This window comes from Hypanus sabinus, chromosome 8 (genome assembly GCF_030144855.1).
Source record: "Hypanus sabinus isolate sHypSab1 chromosome 8, sHypSab1.hap1, whole genome shotgun sequence".
Classification (NCBI taxonomy): domain Eukaryota; kingdom Metazoa; phylum Chordata; class Chondrichthyes; order Myliobatiformes; family Dasyatidae; genus Hypanus; species Hypanus sabinus.
Window position 1 is genome coordinate 41571798 of NC_082713.1, and position 18392 is coordinate 41590189.

Consider the following 18392-nt stretch of genomic DNA (forward strand, 5'->3'; position numbering starts at 1 on the left):
GACCACTTTGTTGAGCACCACAGCTCCATTCGCAAAAGTCAACCGTTCCCATTCCTGTTCTGACACGTCTCTCCGGGGCCTCCTCTTCTGCCACTCTCAAGTTGGAGGAGTAATACCTCATCTTCTGCCTGGGTGGCCTCCAACCTGAGATTTTTCCAACTTCCAATATTCCCCTCCCCCTCCTCTTCTTCTTCATTTCCCCACTCTGGCCTCTTACCTCTTCTCCTCACCTGCCTGACACCTCCATCTGGTGCTCTTCCCCCTTCTCTTTCTCCCATAATGATGATGGATGCTGCTTACCTGTGAAAACACTCCATGTAGGTGTTCTCAGTGGTGCAGTGGACTTCACCCATGATGGACTGGGTCATATCTACTACTTTTTATAGGATTTTCTATTCAAGGGCATTCGTGCTTCAGTACTAGGCTAAGATACAGCTAGTCAATATACTGCTGGAAAAACTCAGCAGGTTGAGCAGCTTCCATGGGGGAAAGGATGTTTTGCATTGGAGCCCTGTAGCAGCTGTATGTTATCTAAGCCAAGTGCTTATGTGAAGGAATGTGATTTGGTGCATCCATATCTGCCGATTAAACAGATCTATGTTGTTTGTGAGCCTTGAGAAAGTTGTAACGGCCTACAAAGGGAAATAGACCAAATGTAAAATGCTGTCTGCACAAAATCCAAAATAAATAAAATTAAAAATTCTGGAAATACTCAGCAGATCAGGCTACATTTGTGAACAGTGAAACAGAGTTAATAGTTCAGGTCTTTCATCAGAACATGGAAAATTTAGATGTAAAGAAGTTGTAAGATTTAGCTCAGATGAGTGATCAGGCTAAAAAGTGGTAGGAGTATTATTTTATGGGAAATGTGAAATTATTCATTGTGGTAGGAAGAAAGGTAACAAGATATTTTTAAAAAGCCAAGTTTAGTATATGTTGTTATCATATGAGAAATTTGAAATACATAAATCACAAAGTGTTAATATCCAGAATGAGCATACAGTTACAAAGGTAATTGGCAAGTTAGATTTTATTACAGGCAACTTCCAGAGAAACAATCAGGATGTTTTTTTCCCTAATCTCTTAAGGCATTCATGAATTTACAACTTTACTACTATGTACAAATTTGATCTCCTTGCATAAGGATATATTTACTTTTAGTGAAGATTGACACAGCAAAGCTTCGCTAGAATGATTCCTGGACTGGGTGCAATGTGTTATGTGAGAATGGCTAGAAGTGGTCTACATTCTGGAGCTTCAGAATGAATGGTAACCTCAATGAAATTTATAAAATTCTTTCAGAGCTTGACAGAGTAGATGTTAAAAGATTATTTCAATTGGCTGGAAATGACGGAAATAGAAGTCATGGTCTCTGGATAAGGAGATGACCTTTTAGAGCTGAGATGAGAAGAACTTTCTTTGCTTGGATGGCTAAAAATCCTTGCAGTTCTTTATCTGACAGGACTGAGTCTGAAACTGATAGGACTTTGGTCATACAAGCAATCAAGGAATATGGAGCTGGGCCAGAAAACTGTTAATGCAGAGGTTCAGCAAAGTAGACTCAAGGGGTTACATAACATTTACTTATTCTATATGCATCCATGTAGTACACTCTGCTGGGATTTCCATTCTCATGGATGTTGGTTCCTATAATGTCTACTTGAAGTATGAGGCATCCACTCTCATTAATTTAGGTTGCCTCTTACTGACCAAACAAATTATTTTTTTCGGAGGGGCAATGCTGAGAGTGACCACTGAGATGGGCATTGGCTGTGTGCCAGGAACTTAAGCCCAAACTCATTACCCCAGTTTCTTTTAGAAGATATATGAATAGTGAGACACTATTTGAAAGTGAGTTTAATCGCAGTATTAACTCTTATAAAAGAATTATTATGGCAAGACTTATTTTTTAAAACCGTAAGCTTTCTTCATAAAGGACCATATTTAAAAGGGTATAAATGGGTTTGCCCTCTTTCAAAGGGATGGTGAATAAGTCTCTTCCTTTAAAAAGATTTTGAAGGTGAGCTCTTAATACCAATAGTTCCTTTCATCACATGACTTCCTGAAGAATAATGGCACAGAATTTATACCAAAAAGGTAACAATCCTGAAGATTTTGATAAGAGTAAATGCAATGAATATTTATGTTAATCAGAGACATCAAGCTTGACCCCTATTTCCTGCTAAATTATCATGGAAGGAAGTGAACTTTGTAACATCAATTTTAATCAGTTAAGCAATAGCATTAGAAATGTCAAATAATTGGAATAACCTTTCAAATTAATTACCATAATAATTGAGCTTTGTGTTACTAAGAGTACTTGAAAAGGAGAAAATGTATCATTTCAATCTCCTGAAAAATGAACATGGGGGTTTGTTTTGAAATTTAATACAAAAATGTAAAGAGATTTGTCTGAAAATGTAATTTGGCAGCTGTGTCTTTATGGCCTCTCCGGGAAAGTAATGGAAACTCTTATTGAATCAGCCAGATAGAGAGAAAGGCTCATGCACAATACACACCTTCCAACACTAAATCCAACTATTATTTATAATGAATATTTACATTTTAAAATGGCTGAAAAACATTTCTTCAGTATATATAACACTCAAAGTTTAACTGACTGGCCAGATTTTCTACAGATACTGTTTTTTTTTCTGGCAGGCCAAAGCTCCACACAATGATCTTACAAATAAGATGATGTGATTACAGAAGATCAAGCATTAGGCTTTTATAATCTATTATGACAGATATGTTGTACTGTATCAGTGATGTCTCCTGTGGGATTCGAGTTCAAATTCCTCTCTGAGCCTACAGGAGCGGAGAGAAGATATGAATGGAGGGATGGTAGATGAAGGTCAGGCTGGACCAGGTGTTAGTTGTGCTCATGTAGATGCTTCTCATTTCATAACTGCAGATGGACAGGGAAGTTCCTTGCTTTGGTGATCATTGCATATACAGTATGGAGTTTGGTTTCCTTGAGAGAGACCATGGTAGCAACTTGTGGGCACAGGTATGATCCATGAATACCTTACTTATTGTTACATTGTATAATTTTATAGAAGTAACCCAATCAGGTGTTCTATTTTGCATTCATATGTGACAGTATACCAAACTAACACATTTATGTTCCAGAATTTAGTATAAATCAATGAATGTTCTTCCAAGGATATAGAGGTCAATTTCCAACAGGTAGTCAATTTCCTGTCAAAGCAAAGAGCTTACAAATATTTCTCTCAACCTACCGTGTACGAAGAGTTATTCATATGAGCGTAATGATTTTCTATTGCAGCTCAAATTTCTTCAAACATCCCTCTATCAGTCCCTCATCTTCTCCCATGAAAAATTCAGAGAGGAACTGCAAGGAGTTTTAGCCACCCCTGTGGCTGTCCCCCTTAACACTAAGTGCTCCTGCTTGAGTATTGTCGGGGGGGGGCAGCCTACCTGGGGGAAGCAACAGTGGTCATGCCTCTGGCACAGATTCTGCCCCTGTGGCTCAGAAGGGTAGGGAAAGCAAGAGGATGGCAATAGTGATAGGGGACTCCATAGTTAGGGGGTCAGATAGGCGATTCTGTGGACGCAGGAAAGAAGCACTGATGGTAGTTTGCCTCCCAGGTGGCAGGGTCTGGGATGTTTCTCATCACGTCCACCATACCCTGAAGTGGGAAGGAGAACAGCCAGAGGTCATGGTACATATTGGTACCAACAACATAGGCAGGAAAAGGGAGGAGGTCCTGAAAGCAGACTACAGAGAGTAAGGAAGGAAGTTGAGGAGTAGGACTGCAAAGAATACTAATCTCAAGAATAGTACCTGTGCCAGGTGACAGTGAGTATAGGAATAGAGTGAGGTGGAGGATAAATGCATGGCTGAGGGATTGGAGCAGGGGCAGGGAATCAGATTTCTGGATCATTGGGACTTCTTTTGGGGCGTGTGTGACAGGTTGCACTTGAATCCCAAGGGGGATCAATATCCTGGTGGGGAGGTTTGCTAAGGATATTGTGGAGAGTTTAAAATAGAATTGCTGGAGGGTGGGAACTGAACTGAAGAGATGGAGGAAGGAGCGGCTGGCTCACAAATAGAGAAAGCTTGTATACACTGTGAGAGGGAGAATAGGCAGGTGATCGAGGAGGGATAAGCTCAGACTGATGGTTTGAGATGTGTCTATTTGAATGAAAGCAGTATTATGAACAAAGCTCTACTGGGTGTTTTTTATAGGAAGACAGATTCTGGAAAGGTGTAATAATAACAGAGTTGTCGTGGTGGGAGATTTTAATTTCCCAAATATTGATTGGCATGTCCCTACAGTGAGGGGTTTAGATGGGGTGGTTTGTTAGGTGTGTTCAGGAAGGTTTCTTGACACAATATGTAGATAAGCTTACAAGAGGAGAGGCTGTACTTGAAATGAATCTGGTCAGGTGTCAGATCTCTCAATGGAAGAGCATTTGAAGATAGTGATCACAATTCTACCTTCTTCACCATAGCATTGGAGAAGGATAGAAACAGACAAGTTAGGAAAGTGTTTATTTGGAGTAAGGGGAAATATGAGGCCATCAGGCAGGAACTTTGAAGCAAAAATTGGGAATTGTTCTCAGGGAAATGTACGGAAGAAATGTGACAAATGTTCAGGAGATATTTAAGCGGAGTTCTGCATAGGCATGTTCAAATGAGATAGGGAAAGGATGGTAGGCTACAGGAACCATGGTTTACAAAGGCTGTTGTAAATCTAGACAAAAAGAAAAGCTTACAAAAGGTTCAAAAACTATGTAATGATAGAGATCTAGAAGATTATAAGATGAGCAGGAAGGAGCTTAAGAATGAAATTAGAAGAGATAGAATGAGCATGAGAAGGCGTTGGTGGACAGGATTAAGAAAAACCACAAGGCATTTTACAAGTATGTGAAGAGCAAGAGGATAAGACGTAAGAGAATAGGACCAATCAAGCGTGACAGTGGAAAAGTGTGTATGGAACCGGAGGAGGTAGCAGAGGTACTTAATGCTTCAGTAGTCACTACAGGAAAGGAACTTGGCGATTGTAGGAATAACTTACAGTGGACTGAAAAGCTTGAGCATGTAGATATTAAGAAAGAGGATGTGCTGGAGCTTTTTCAAAGCATCAAGTTGAATTAAGTCACTGGGACTGGATGAGATGTAGCCCGGTGTACTGTGAGAGGCAAGGGAGGAGGTTGCTGGGCCTCTGGCAATGATCTTTGCATCATCAATGGGGACAGGAGAGGTTCCGGAGGATTGGAGGGTTGCAGATGTTGTTCTCTTGTTCAAGAAAGGGAGTAGAGATAGCCCAGGAAATTATAGACCAGTGAGACTTACTTCAGTGGTTGGTAATTTGATGGAGAAGGTTCTGAGAGACAGGATTTGTCAACATTTGGAGAGGCATAATATGATTAGGAATAGTCAGCATGGCTTTGTCAAAGGCAGGTCATACCTTATGAGCCTGATTGAATTTTTTGAGGATGTGACTAAACACATTGATGAAGGTAGAGCAGTAGGTGTAGTGTATATGGATTTTAGCAAGACATTTGAAAAGGTACCCCATGCAAGGCTTATTGAAAAAGTCTGGAGACATGGGACCCAAGGGGCCATTGATTTGTGGATCCAGAACTGTCTTGCCCACAGAGGGCAAAGAGTGGTTGTAGGTGTGTCATATTCTGCATGGAGGTCGGTCACCAGTGGTGTGCCTCAGGGATCTGTTCTGGGACCCCTATTCTTCATAACTTTTATAAATGACCTGGATGAGGAAGTGGAGGATTAGTAAATTTACTGATGACACAAAGGTTGGGGTGTTGTGGATAGTGTGTAGGGCTATCAGTCAGATGTTACAGCGGAACATTGATAGGATGCTAAACTAGGGCTGAGAAGTGGCAGATGGAGTTCAACCCAGATAAGTGTGAGGTGGTTCACTTTGGTAGGTCAAATAGGATGACAGAATATAGCATTAATGGTAGACTCTTGACAGTGTGGAGGATCGGAGGGATCTTGAGGTCCAAGTTCATAGGACACTCAAAGTTGCTGTGCAGCTTAAGTCTGTGGTTAGGAAGGCATATGGTGTATTGGCCTTCAACAATCACAGGATTGAGTTTAGGAGCCATGAGGTAATGTTTCAGCTATTTAGGAATGAAACCCAATTTCCCTCTGGATCAATAAAGTATGTCTGTCTGTCTGTCTGTCTGTCAGACCCCACTTGGAGTACTGTGCTCAGCTCTGGTCACCTCACCACAGGAAGGATGTGGAAGCCATAGAACAGGTACAGAGGAGATTTACAAGGACGTTGCCTAAATTGGAGAACATGCCTTATGAAAATTGGATGAATGAACTCGTCCTTTTCTCCTTGGAGCGACAGAGGATGAGAGGTGAATTGATAGAGGTGTATAAGATGATGAGAGCATTGATCATGTGGATAGTCAGAGGCATTTTCCCAGGGTTGAATTGGCTAGCACAAGAGGGGACAGTTTTAAGGTGCTTGGAAGAAGGTAGAGAGGAGATGACAGGGGTAAGTTTTTCACGCAGTGAGTGATGAGTGTGTGGAATGGGCTGCCAGTGACAGCGGTGGAGGTGAATACAATAGGGTCTTTCAAGAGACTCCTGGATAGGTACATGGAGCTTGGAAAAATAGAGGGTTACGTGTAACCCTGGGTAATTTCTAAGGTAAGGACATGTTCAGTACAGGTTTGTGGGCCAAAGGGCCTGTATTGTGCTGTAGGTTTTCTATGTTTCTATGTTTCTAAGAATCTTACATTAGGAATTCCACCTGACCCTTTAAAATATATTCACAGATTCGGATAATAGGTCCTTGGAGGAAATCCAGTGAGTCCTGACATGTTTGTGAATTGCCCAGAAATGCATTTTAATAATTTGCTGATACCTTTAGGCTGGATTTATTTTTAAAGCTCTTCACCATACCTTGACTTTAGCTGATGAAAAATGAAAGAACATATTTGCTTGCTGTGTAGCCCTTCTTGATATGTGTTAAGAGGCACCTGGTGGGGAAGGCCATTACTAATCCTTATATGTTGATTATAAGTAGGCGAGCCACTATTCATCTATGCCTGAAAAAAAAAATAATTCTGGAAAAGCTCAGCTGGCCAAGCACCCTTGATGGAAAGAGAAAAAAAAGTTAACATTTCAGGTCAAAGATGCTTGTCAGATGGGTCATCTGATGAAGTGCTTTGCACCTAAAATGTTAACTATTTCTCTTCCCATCAATGTTGCCAGCCTGCTGAGCTTTTCTAGCAATTTCTGTATTTGTTTCAGATCTGCAGCGCATGGGGTTTTGATTTTCATTTACTTATGTCCAATATCTTTCTTCTTCTAATAATTGCCTGCACTTTCAAATGTAGGAAGTTAAATGTATTGAGATAATGGTTGGTTTCCATAAACAGCATTCATCGTGAAGTTTCCTTTCTATCTGAAGGGCAGATTTCATCTTGCCTCATTAAAAAATGTTCCTGTTCATAGAAAGTGGACATCCATTGGTTTTCTTGTGTCCTTGTAATTGAGCCTGAAGGACAACATTTGGGGCTGATAGCAGACTGCCCCATTGCATTTGTCTTTGTAGATATGCCATGTAAAGGACCCAAGCAGTGGTTTCATTGAGCAGAAAGGCCTCAGGCTGATTGGGATAGTCAAAGAAAAAATCAATTTCAAGATAATGTCCTAATAAGACAGTAACATCAACCTTGAAAATCGTGCACAATATGATTTGTGAGAAGAGTACTCAGAAAGGCTATACTTTTGTATTTAACTACACAAATATTTTTCTTGGGTTCCCTCTATCAATCCATTGAACTACGTGATACCATAAATGAGTATCTCCATTGTACCCACAGACTTTACAAGTGAATCTTAGGTATTGAACATGAAACTTTTGTGAATGCATTGGATATTTGGTGCATCCATGTAAAGCCAGTGGATTAAAATGGATTATGGTTCAGTTTATATGTAAAGGCATGTGTACTTTTTCTTAACAGTAAGAATTAATTATCTGGCAAGAAGCAGCAATGAAGAGGGGGAGAAAGCTTAGTTATCTCCTTTATTAAATTGCAATTATTAACATGCTGAGCATGACTGAAGTCCAATAATCTTTCTGACTTCCCTAGCTCACTGGAAAAATACAACAATTAGATACTTTCCTTTCTGCTTCTTTAGACATAATACTTCAAACTTTGAGGCTAAATCCAAACATAACAACTTTCCATTATCAGTTTTGTAGGCAAAGAACACAAATTCAAAAGAAACTCGTCATTGTAACAGAAAGATTTTAAACGAAACAGATGGAGACCTCCCTTCTTTTGGATGTTTTCATTTAATATTATTATTACTTAACTCAATCTGATCACACAATTCATGATATCAATAAGCTGGATAATGGATCTTCCTTAAATTGACAACTGCAGTTGGTTACTTGTCAAAAGGTCAAATTTCATTGTAAGCTGTGAAACTAACTTAAGAACACTGTCCATTTGTAGACTATGACCATGTTAAAAAGAAAATGAGTTTTCATTGAAACCAGTTACTGCTTTACTCCTTGCAAAAGGGAAGTTGCAACCTGAACTGGATGAGATTACCCTTTGCTCCTGACCCACAATAAAACTGTTTGGCTCCAAATGCTCTTTGAAGTGGTTCAGCAATCTGCTCAATCATACAAAAAATTGCCAGAAAGGAGTTGACGCCAGCTTTTCAGCGTAACAAGCAATGAGTGGCGCCTTGCCAGCTTTGCCCGCATCTGTCTGGACAAATGACATTGGTGAGTATTTCAAGCAACTGGAAAATTATATGTGTGCTGATTTTTACCTGCCCCCTACCCATTTTACTTGTGTAAGTAGGAAGGAGGCACTGGAAACTGGAGGATTGCCCTCCAGTTGGCAATCCAAGCATTACCTAATATGATTTGCAAGAATGTGTCTCATGTGAGAGTATATTTAGTTGATGAAAAGATGAGTTACTATTCACAAATTTCTTCAGAGTTAAGGTAAAATCTACAACATAAGATTGGTATGTTACTTTGGATTAAGCTAAAAGTATTTGCTAGTGTCAGAATTAGCATGTTTGGATTTGTTGGGTTAATATGTGTTAGGCAGAGTTATTGGTGAAGTATTTGATGAATTAATATAATTTAGAGAACATTTAATAAGGACAGGTTAGTTGATGAATTTAATGTCCATATGATTGATTGGTTTAGTAATGGTATGTTTAATAATTTGTAAATTAGCATGTATGATGAATTAGTATTCATATGTGCTTAGCCTGGTTCTTATGGTGTACTTGAGAGAGTGGGTGCAAATTCATTGACGAGTTCGTCTAAACGGTCTACAGATTAGAACAGTTGTGTAAATGTGTATTTAGTGGGCAATGTTTAGTCAGTTTAACTGGATGAGTGTAATTAAGTCTGGATTAGTGTAAGTGTATTCGAGGCAAGTGTGCATATTATACTTGTTGACATACGTGTGTTTGGTTAGGTTTATATGAGAATGCGTACATTGGGTTACAAACCAATGCCTCTGATGTATCACTGAGCGTCCAAATGGGGATGCAACAATGTCGGGAATGCAAATGAGATTAGTGTGTGCTTGATGTGATTAGAGTTAGCATGACTGCATTTAATAGGTTTGTGTGAACATGGTTCAGTTGTTGACATGGGGGAGGACAGAAATAAATAGACTCGGGAATAAACCTCAGAAAGGGAAAAAAATATTGCAAGAGCTGGAAACAGACACAGAATAAGAAAGAAATACGACTGAAGGAGGGAGAAGCGGGTAAACAAAACAAACTTAATTGGAATGTTTTTCATCGATTGAATAAGAGATGTTAGAACAACGAAAATAAAATATTTCAAGAAAGTAGTGCGGACTGAGCAGCAATTATAATAAATACTTAAAGCAGCTGGAGAAGATTTGATAAACGGTTCGGGGGATTGGATTGGTTTTAAATCCAACAAGCAGTCACTAACGGGTGTATAAATCTACATTGAAGCAATTGCTTCAAATCGCCAGGCAGCAAGTGCGGTTACGCATCTACCGATGGGAGGCGCTGGCCACCGCGGAATAGAGTCAACAGATCCCTGTGCGGCAGCGTGGCGTGTTTGATATTAGAAAACAAGCAACATACCAAAAGAAGTAAGTTGATTGAAGTGAAATTATAAAATGAATATGAAATAGTTATGAGTGCAATTTATTAAATATATCAAGTTGATAGGGTGGTTAAGAAGGCGTTTGGTATCAAATCGACAGGTGAATAAGGAGGCATATGGTGTGTTGGCCTTCATTAGTCGGGGATTGAGTTCAAGAGCCGCGAGTGGGCTCTGGTTAGACCACACTTGGAGTATTGTGTTCCATTTTGGTCAACTCATTGTAGGAAGGAGGTGGAAGCTTTAGAGAGGAGATTTACCAGAATTGGATCAGAGGTAATTTCTTATGAGGAAAGGTTGAGCGAACCAGTGCATTTCTTTTTGGAGCGTAGGAGAGTGAAGTGATTTGATAGAGGAGTATAAGGTGGTAAGAGGTATCGACAGCGTGGACAGTCTGTGTTTTTTTTTTCATGGCGGGAATAGCTAATAAGAGCGAGCATAATTTTAAGTTGGTTGATGGAATGTATAGGGGGATGTCAGAAATAGGTATTTTTACATCGAGAGTGGTAAGTGCGTGGAACGCACTGCCAGGGTGCTGGTAGAGGCCAGTACATTAGAGACTCTTAGATAAACACGTGGATGAAAGAAAAATGGAGGACTATGTGGGAAGGAAGGGTTCTGATTGAACTTGGAGTAGGTTAAAAGGTCAGTACAACATCGTGTGCCGAAGATCCTGTACTTGTGCCATGTCCTACATTTAATTTTGATGTCTGGTTTTTTACACTTATAGATACATGTATGATTATCTCCACTGATTCTGACATAGTCCCTGTTTGTTGTCAGTTACCATTTAACAACAATATTATGGTAATTCAATTTCCATAAAAGGTCCTTATGCAAATATGATGCTGCCACCCTAATTTATAAAACCATAAGATATTGGAGCAGATTTGGTCCATTGGGTCTGCTTTGCCATTTCATCATGGCTGATCCAATTTTCCTCTCATCCCCAATCTCTTGCCTTCTCCCTGTATCCCTTCATGCTCTGACCAATCAAGAATCTATCAACCTCTGTCTTAAACATACATAGAGATCTGGCCCCCCCACAGCTGTCTGTGGCAAAGAATTCCACAGATTTGTCACTCTCTGGCTAAAGAAATTCCTCCTCATCCCCGCTTCTGTTTTCTGAGGCTGTATCCCCTGGTCTTAGACTCTTCCGCCACAGGAAACATCCTCACCACACCCACTCTATCAAGGCCTTTTACCATTCGATAGGTTTCGATGAGATTCCCCCCACCATTCTCCTAAATTCCTTTGAGTACGGGCCCACAGCTATCAAATGCTCCTTACATGTTAACCCTTTCATTCCTAGCATCATTCTCTTGAACCTCCTTTGGACCCAATCCAATGCTAGCACATCTTTTCTTCTATAACAGGCCCAAAACTGCTTACAGTTATAAGGCCTCAGCATTACGTTCTTGCTGTTGCATTCTAGTCGTCTCGAAATGAATGCTAATGTTACATTTGTCTTCCTTACCACTGCCCCACAAGTTAACTTTTAGAGGATCATGCACAAGGACTGCCAAGTCCCTTTGCACTGCTGATTTTTGAATTTTCTCCACATTTGGAAAAAAGTCTATGCCTTTATTCCTTCTACCAAAGTGCATGACTATGCACTTTCTTCCCTACACTGTACTCCATCTACCACTCCTTAGCCCATTCTCCAATCAAAGTCTTTCTGCAGACACCCTGCTTCTTTAACACAATCTTCCCTTTCACCATCTTCGTATCATCTACAAACTTGGCCACAAAGCCATCAAATCCTTCATCCAAATCATTGACATATAATGGGAAAAGAATCAGTTCCAGCATCAATCCCTGTCGAACTGCATTGGTCATTGGCAGGGATCTAGAAAAGGCTCCCTTTAACCCCACTCTTTGCCTCCTACCAGTCAGCCAATCTTCCATCCATGCTAGATTCTTTCCTGGGTTCTTTATCTTGTTAAGCAGTCTCACATGTGACACCTTCTTAAAATTACATAAAGAACATCCACTGACTTTCCTTTGTCTATCCTACCTGTTATTTCCTCAAAGAATTCCAACAGATTTGTCAAGCAAGATTTTTCCTTAAGGAAAATTGGCCTATTTTGTCATGTTCCTCCAAGTGTCCTTAAAAACAGAAGCCCAACATCTTTCCACCCACTGAAGTCAAGCTAAATGGTCTATAATCTCCTTTCTTCTGTCTCTCTCCCTTCTTAAAGAGTCAAGTGACATTTCAGGTGTTCCAGCCCTCTGGAATCATTCTGGAATGTAGTGATTCTTGAAATATCATTATTAATACCTCCACAATCTCTTCAGCCAACTCTTTCGGAACCATGGGGCCCATCTGGTCCAAATGACTTGAATACCCTTGAACTTCTCAGCTTCCCAATCACCTTCTCCTTAGTAATAGCAATGGCAGGCACTTCCGCCCCCAACACTCTTGCATCTCTGGCATTCTGCTAGTGTATTCCACAGTGAGAACTGGTGAAAAAAACTTATTAAGTTCATCCGCCATTTCTTTGTCCCACATTACTTCCTCTCCAGCATAATTTTCCAGCGGTCCACTATGCACTTTCAACTCTCTTTACTCTTTATATATCTGAAACCTTTTTTTATCTTATATATTATTGGCCAGCTTCCTTTCATATTTAATCTTATTTCTTTGTGGCTTTTTAGATGCCTTCTATTGTTTTTTTAAAAGCTTCCCAATCCACTACCGTTCCACTAATTTATGCTATATTATATGTCCTGTCTTTTGCTTTTATGCTGTCCTTGACATTCCTTGTCAAATACAGTGTTTAACCCTCCCTTAGAATACATCTTCATCTTTGGGATGTATCTTTCCTGTACCTGTGAATTGCTCCTAGAAATGTCAGCTATTGATGTTTCTGCCATCATCCCTGCTAGTATTCACTTCCAGTCAACTTTAGCTAGCTCCACTCTCATGCTTCTGTAGTCCCATTTACTCCACGGTAATAATGATACTTCTGATTTTAGCTTCTCCTCAAACTGCAGAAGGAGAAATCCTCCTACGGATCTAAAACTCTTTCAAAGGATATTTCCTTTATCTCCCTAACATGGTCCAGTAAGCAGTTAAAAATACTCCATATTTTATTTGTCTCTTCCATTACAGAGTACGGACAATTATACTTAGTCGCAAAACGGACTCTGTCGCAGGAAGGTTCTCTGTTCATTCCCAATCTGCAGATGAGTACGCTAATATCAATAGGCGATGTCACTAGTAAATTAGTTTTAATTTAGTCAATAATCACATAAACACCTATATATTTTTCATAGCGTCAATGACCAATATTTTTACAAATATGATCCCATCAGAGGATTTGGTTAAAGTAGTTAACAGCGTCCAGTGCATTGAATCACTTTTAATTCTGCAGGCCTGAGATGGCTGGAGTCCCATTCGGGCGAAGTCCGAGTGCTGAGACTACAATATCTTTTTGACACGACAGTGACTGTCAGACGGAGATGACACTCGCTGAGTGAGATGTTACATCACGGTGGAATCGCACTCTCGCAACATTTAGAAAGCAGAATTTTTGTTCAGGTCAATATTTATTTCCCAGCGAACTGCATTTAAAATAGTCATTATCACATCATAGTGGGAGCTTGTTCTGTACAATTGTATTGCCGGGTTTCCTATATTATAACAATAATTACACTTCAAAAATACATTATGACTTTTGCTGTGTTCGCAACCTTTGGAGGTTGTGGAATGTGCCATTTAAATGTCAGTTTGTCAGGCATATGCCTTCTGCTACAACAGTGCTTTTTCTTTTGCTGTACTTCTGGACCCTTTCTTCTTAAAATGTTCAGCCTTCCAACCTAACTCCTACCAGAGCTGATCGCTTTTGCTTCGTAATTAAAATAATACATAACCTAGAAGCACCGGTCGCGTTTCCTTTTATTCTTCCTGTATCGTGTTCACACTTCGACTCCACTCCAAAGGAGCTTCAACATTTCCCCCTTTACGTGAAAAGTTTGGGGTTTATGTTATTCTAGTAAAGAGGAAAACGATTGTGAAGTAACTTTTCTTTTAACGTTATTTGTCAGTAGGAGCTGGCACCCAAACGGCTTTGACTAAATCTTTCTTCGGAAGAAGTATTCCTTTCGAAAATTTCACTTGAAAACAACGTGCCTTTCATGATCGGATATTGTTGCCATTTTGTGGGGGGTTAAATCCGGTTTGACTCCTGTGTGGAACAGGGAATTGTAAGTGATGAGGAGACGATTAACTAAACTCAAATAGATTATCCTTTATGTACTCGTTCTTTTCTGCATTATGTTTATGCTAAATTAAATTAAAATGTGTCCCATTTCAACTCATTCTTTCTCATGCGTCTTCACATTAGATCACATTTCTGATTGCAATCTTCCCGTCTCCTGTAAACTAGACTTTTAAAAGCTCTCACCTAATTAATGCTTCTTGATCTAGAAACGTGAGCTAATAAACATCGACGGTCGCAAAGATCGCTCCATGCACAGAAGACCGCTTCGTTATTCGCCATCCTGGCTGAACCGCCGTACGCAAATTCCAAACGAAGACAAAAAGAAAAAAGTTTGCTCGAACAAGGTCTTAAATAAAGCAGGAGATTTACATGTGAAGTGACCCAGAACAAAGCTTAGCCCGACTTCTAAACTCACAAGCAGAAGTTTGCCTGCAGGAGGACTGGATCTCTCGGGGGTTGATGTCCCGTTTCTGGAGTTGTACCCCGCGAGGTCGTGGGGGAGGGGGGGGGTAAGAGTTGATGGTTCATCAGCTCATTAGTAACAGCGAGAAAATGTTCATAAAAACAAGGTATTTTGTAGTTTGAAGACAAAGAAAGAGAACAGCACACAGCACGTGCAGAGGGAACCGGAGACTAAAAGGGAAGGGTGCGTTCGGAGGGAGGAAATCTCGGCGGCGTCTACTCACTCAAGTATATTTGGAAAGATCAGCTCCTCAGTCCGAGGTAATGTATCTTAAATAGACCCATGTTGGGAAGCAATAATTGCCTTAGTTTATTCACATTGGGGATTAGTATCAGCCCTATTGTTTGAAAATACTTAGTGTAACTTTGTGCATACACATGTATATTGATCGATAGTGGTTCGAATGAGTTTTTGATATGATTCAATTGCCTTCGTTTCCACACAGCATACCACTTGAATAAAGACACAAAGTCTAGTTGGAAATGAAGCAATCTGATCCTCGAGTTATCGTACGGGGTAATAACAAATTCCTGGTGCAGCTGTGAGTCTCACGCCTGTTGCTTGGGCTCGGCCCGGCCCTCTTTTGCTTTTCCACCTTCTGGCGGATTTATTTCATGTAAGTAAATATTGTATACAATATACTCCCCTTCATTTGTGGCTCTGTCATGGTCCGGTTGTAGTGTTGCTTTCACTGCCTTAATCAATCACCTAACTCAGCAGAGAGTAAAACTTAAACGAGGACCCTACAGGTTTATCTGGCCCAGGGATACAATTCTTAACAGCTGAGCTCTGTGTGATTTATGACAGGTAAAAAAAAGTTCCTTCAGTGATAATGCTCGAGATGTTTCCAACTATTAAGAGAATCTGGTAAGCAGTTATTTGTACACGTAGACTTCTGAGTTTAAAAATATATTACGTGTATTTGGACGGAGTAAATGTATTCTATTTCTGCCCGTTCAAACAGCATTGCGAGGTTCGAGTAAGTGAACTCGCTCCCAGTTGCCCCTTGTGCTAAACTGAATTGCAGTACGGTATGCCACTGAGTTGAACTGCATGTCAATCAGCTGTGACCAGGCTCCCCCTCCCCTTTCCATCACGTTTTGTTTTATTGGGCCCTGATTTAAATTTATTTTGTCCTCTTTCAGGGACGGTTCGTTGACCTGCTGTCGGCCGTGATACAATGTCAAATGTCCAATGTCCAATGTCGATATGCATCTCACCGTCTATCGAAAGACAATTTCAAACATCAAGATACTTACAACTAAACTATTTACAAATGGCTATGTTCTCTATTGAAAACTCTCTGTATTTAAAATATAATATGCACGGTAAAGAATAATTCACAAAATGTTTACATTTAAAATTAAATTTGAGAACATTTTTTGTTTTCTGTACAATTAAATATTGTCCTTTAACAGTGATTTCAAATTGCAATCATACTGATTACTATAACTTTATAGTTATTACGTTGATAATATCTTTTTCAATAAACTGTGGATTTTCTGTTCGAAAGTTTATTCTCGATTACAGCAATGTTATATCTAGCTTTAAGAGCCCCGTACGAGGACCCCATTCCCTTTTTCGTGATTGGCTGAGCGGTGCTCAGTGCTCTTGTGATTGGCGGCAGGATTAGTGGTGTCTACGGCGTGCCTGAGAGGCGGGGCTGGGAGGGAGAGCAGGTTAGACCGTCAGTGAGCGAGTGGCGAGCAGAGAGTCAACAACTCCGGGGACTGGGAGGAGAGCGAACTCGCAGCGAGTCAGAGATCAGAGAAACCGAATCCAGCGGCTGGAGAAGGCACATCTGGGTCGCACATGGACAAGCTACAGCCAAGATTGATCTGAGCTTCTGGAGGAGTCTTCTCTCCTCCCGGAGGGAATCTGCATAGGAAGAGGAGTCTGGTTGACGGCAGAGGCAGGAGTTGACAAAACGGAGAAAGTGTGCTGCTGGCACAGGGAAAGGTGCAGCTCGAACAGGGGATACAGTCCTGTCAGCGAAACATTCCTGCCTTGACCCAGAGGGGCAATAGGATTCAGACAGAGGTCTCTAACTCTGGAGGAGCACGTCAAGAATACAGTTCGGACACATCGCATCGAGAGGGCGGTCCAGACACTGAACGATTCACGGATTTCTCGGCGATCTCCTTCTGACTTGCCTTATCTTAGCCTGGAGAATGGCTAAATGGGACTCGCCGTGGAAGTATTACTGGGGAGTTATGTTCGCACTGTGCAAGAGCGCGCTGCCGCTAGCCAAGAGTTTGGAGCCTGTCTCCTGGCATTCCCAGAACCTGAAGTAAGTTTTTCTTTATTTGCAATAATGTGAATGACGTGAGCCCGATGGATGGCCAGCTCGAATGGCTCGCTGTTATTTGAAACAGTTTCTGCGGATGAAAGCGGCTTCCAGGTGTCGAGCGCGAGGCTGTTAATAGTTTAGTAATGGTTTGTAATCCCCTAACTTTAGGTCAGGGGCATGAAAAATACTGCACGCCTCTGGTGATCGCGTGCGCCTTCATCGCGTTGCTTTTGAGTGGGGTGGGGGCAAACACTGTGCCGTCCGGCCAGCAGAGCGACGATGAAAGATTGCCCCTCTCGCGTTTGTTGCGAAGTTCCAGTTTAATTGAAAACGCAAGTGGATGTGGATGTAGTTCTTTGTTCTACTGGGGGCGGATGGGAGCTGCTGGTTGGGAGCGACGAGTTGTTCTCTCTCTCCTTCTCTCCTCGAAGATCTCCACCTTGCCCACGGTTCCTCGCCATCTCTCTCTCTCTCACACACACAAGGCGTTTAAAAATAATAAGGATTTTGAGCGGGGGAAGAAAAATGAAGGAATTATAATGTCATTTGAGCGCACAGAGCATTTTAAAACATGATTACAATTCTGTACAATACTTACACCTGCGGTTGCGACCTTTTCCTCCAAGCGATGCTTTTGTTCCAGTTAAGATTGTTAATGTGAAGATCGTTCAGCACTGCAAACAGAGTTGTTCCGCAGCAGAGGGGGTGGTTAGGAAGAGATCTGCAAACAGTGGTGAAATGCCGCCGGTCCCTTTCACCCCGGCACAGACCAATGACGGACGAATTTATCTTTCTGAACTCCAGTTTAATCCCAGAATAATCATGACTAGCTCGACTGGAGTTTTCCTTTAGCTCTTTCCCCAATCTACCAACCGAGTTCAATCAATATCGAAGACCAGTTTGTGAGGAAACTTTGTACAAAAGTTGAGGAGAACTCGCCAGCTCCCGAGCAGTTACATGAGAATAACACAAACCCACAAAGAATAGCGCGGGTGGCTGATAATTGGTATCAGGCAAGGAAGGTTCAGTGTTCTGAGAAAGTCTCTCACAAACCAAGAAACTGGACATTATATCAACACATATTTGAAATCTGTGTGAAAAATAGACTTTTAAAAATTACTTGCAGTTGACAGAGAAGTTTCGAATTAAAACCCTTTTAAGTCTCATCGAAATGCAGCGGCGATGAAACTCTCGCTTTCTCGTCACTAATTTTTCCGCCGCATGGCAGATTTCTCACCTGGGACGAAATCTTACGCTTTCTCACTCGGATACTCTGC

The 18392-nt window shown here is 40.9% G+C and overlaps 1 protein-coding gene across 5 annotated transcripts in view; it reads left to right on the forward strand.

Moving 5' to 3' along the window:
- efnb1 (ephrin-B1) overlaps positions 1-18392 on the forward strand; it is a 269311-nt gene that overhangs the window by 69813 nt on the left and 181106 nt on the right. Inside the window, exons 1-3 of one of the 5 annotated variants that reach the window (XM_059977030.1) lie at positions 9442-10125; positions 15271-15441; positions 15971-17115. In XM_059977030.1, coding sequence (XP_059833013.1) covers positions 16997-17115 — 119 coding nt within the window. In that variant the 5' untranslated portion in view covers positions 9442-10125; positions 15271-15441; positions 15971-16996. Of the gene's footprint in view, positions 1-9441; positions 10126-13364; positions 15086-15270; positions 15442-15582; positions 15693-15970; positions 17116-18392 lie in introns of those variants that run through there. The other 4 variants (XM_059977029.1, XM_059977032.1, XM_059977031.1 and 1 more) reach the window with 4 other exon arrangements.